The 1,159-nt window shown below is 51.9% G+C and overlaps 1 protein-coding gene across 6 annotated transcripts in view; it reads right to left on the bottom strand.

Moving 5' to 3' along the window:
- pcloa (piccolo presynaptic cytomatrix protein a) overlaps nucleotides 1-1,159 on the bottom strand; it is a 56,318-nt gene extending 55,159 nt beyond the window's left edge. For all 6 annotated transcript variants that reach the window (XM_005733469.1, XM_005733471.1, XM_005733470.1 and 3 more), the window contains exon 1: nucleotides 681-1,159. In XM_005733469.1, coding sequence (XP_005733526.1) covers nucleotides 681-892 — 212 coding nt within the window. In that variant the 5' untranslated portion in view covers nucleotides 893-1,159. The remainder of the gene's footprint in view (nucleotides 1-680) is intronic.

Below are 1,159 nucleotides of genomic sequence, written 5' to 3'. Positions count from 1 at the left end.
CCCCCCCCCCCCCCCCCCCACTCCTCCTCCACGACACCATCGGTTAAAATCCAATTCGGTGAAATTCAGGGGTAAACGTTTAATTGGCGACACCGGGGCGCGCATTCACGGCTGACGGTGTCGGGTTTGTTTTTAGCTGGGTGTTAAGGCATCGTTCGATCGGAGAAAAACACACTGGGCACGACAGATTTTCTTACCCAGCAGGCATTTCGAAAATTTCGCATAAATACTGGAGGTGTGTCTCTTACGCACATACCACACATAAACAGTGACCAATACTGTATATTTCTTAATACGGAACACACACACATACACTCAAATCGTTTGCTGGGTTAAAATGAGACTTGCATGTCTGCGTTAGAAGCGCGAATGGCTGTACGACTTAATTGCCAACAGAGACATCACTCTCAGCCATGCAGATCATCAGATCTCGGTGATTATCCATAAGAGCGAGCTCTAAGAAGGGAATCATTTCTTGGAGCGGTTGACATGATTTTTTTTTTTTTTAATGGGCGTGATCGGGCTCTCTGCCTCCTTTAGAGCATCTCAGAGATTCCCAAACGATGCTTCACACAACCACAACACATCCACTCGTGCCCATCCTCTCTCCGTGTCGTATAAAATGGCCTGGTTAGTGTGGGTATTTGAAGTGCATCATAAATGCGGTTTAAATTCCCTGCCTTCGTCCAGCCGCCGCGCCTCCGGGCTGCCTGCCTTGCGCCCTTGACATCGCCGCGGAGAGCTGCCGCCTCTGCTCCTCGCTGAGTTCACTCAGGTTGACCGGTGTCCCGTCTGAGACCCGGTAAAAGCCCCCCTTCCCGTCAGGTGCCAGCCCCTCGGGTAGCCCAGACGGCGGCCCCTCGCCTCCTTCAAGGCTCGCTTCGTTCCCCATGATCGGCCCCTCCCGTCCCCTTGTTCTCGGATCAATGCGCGATCCTCTTCTCGGTTTTTTATCTCCAGCGGGAGAAAGCGCTGCGAAGATGCTGCTCCTCGGTTTCTCGAAACATCTCAGATGATTTGTGACGGCGGTTACTTTACGTTCAGCTTCGGTGTTACCCTCTGTTTCCTTTCTCGACGTTTTTCTGTCCCTCGCATCTCTGCAGCTGTAGCTACAGCACAGTTAACCACAGTTTTCCGTAAGAGGGGTCTCCGTTTTTAC

Source organism: Pundamilia nyererei, unplaced genomic scaffold (genome assembly GCF_000239375.1).
Source record: "Pundamilia nyererei isolate P.nyererei 1_Seehausen unplaced genomic scaffold, PunNye1.0 scaffold00052, whole genome shotgun sequence".
In the NCBI taxonomy this organism is placed as follows: Eukaryota; Metazoa; Chordata; class Actinopteri; order Cichliformes; family Cichlidae; genus Pundamilia; species Pundamilia nyererei.
This window is presented reverse-complemented; position numbering and strand designations above follow the sequence as displayed.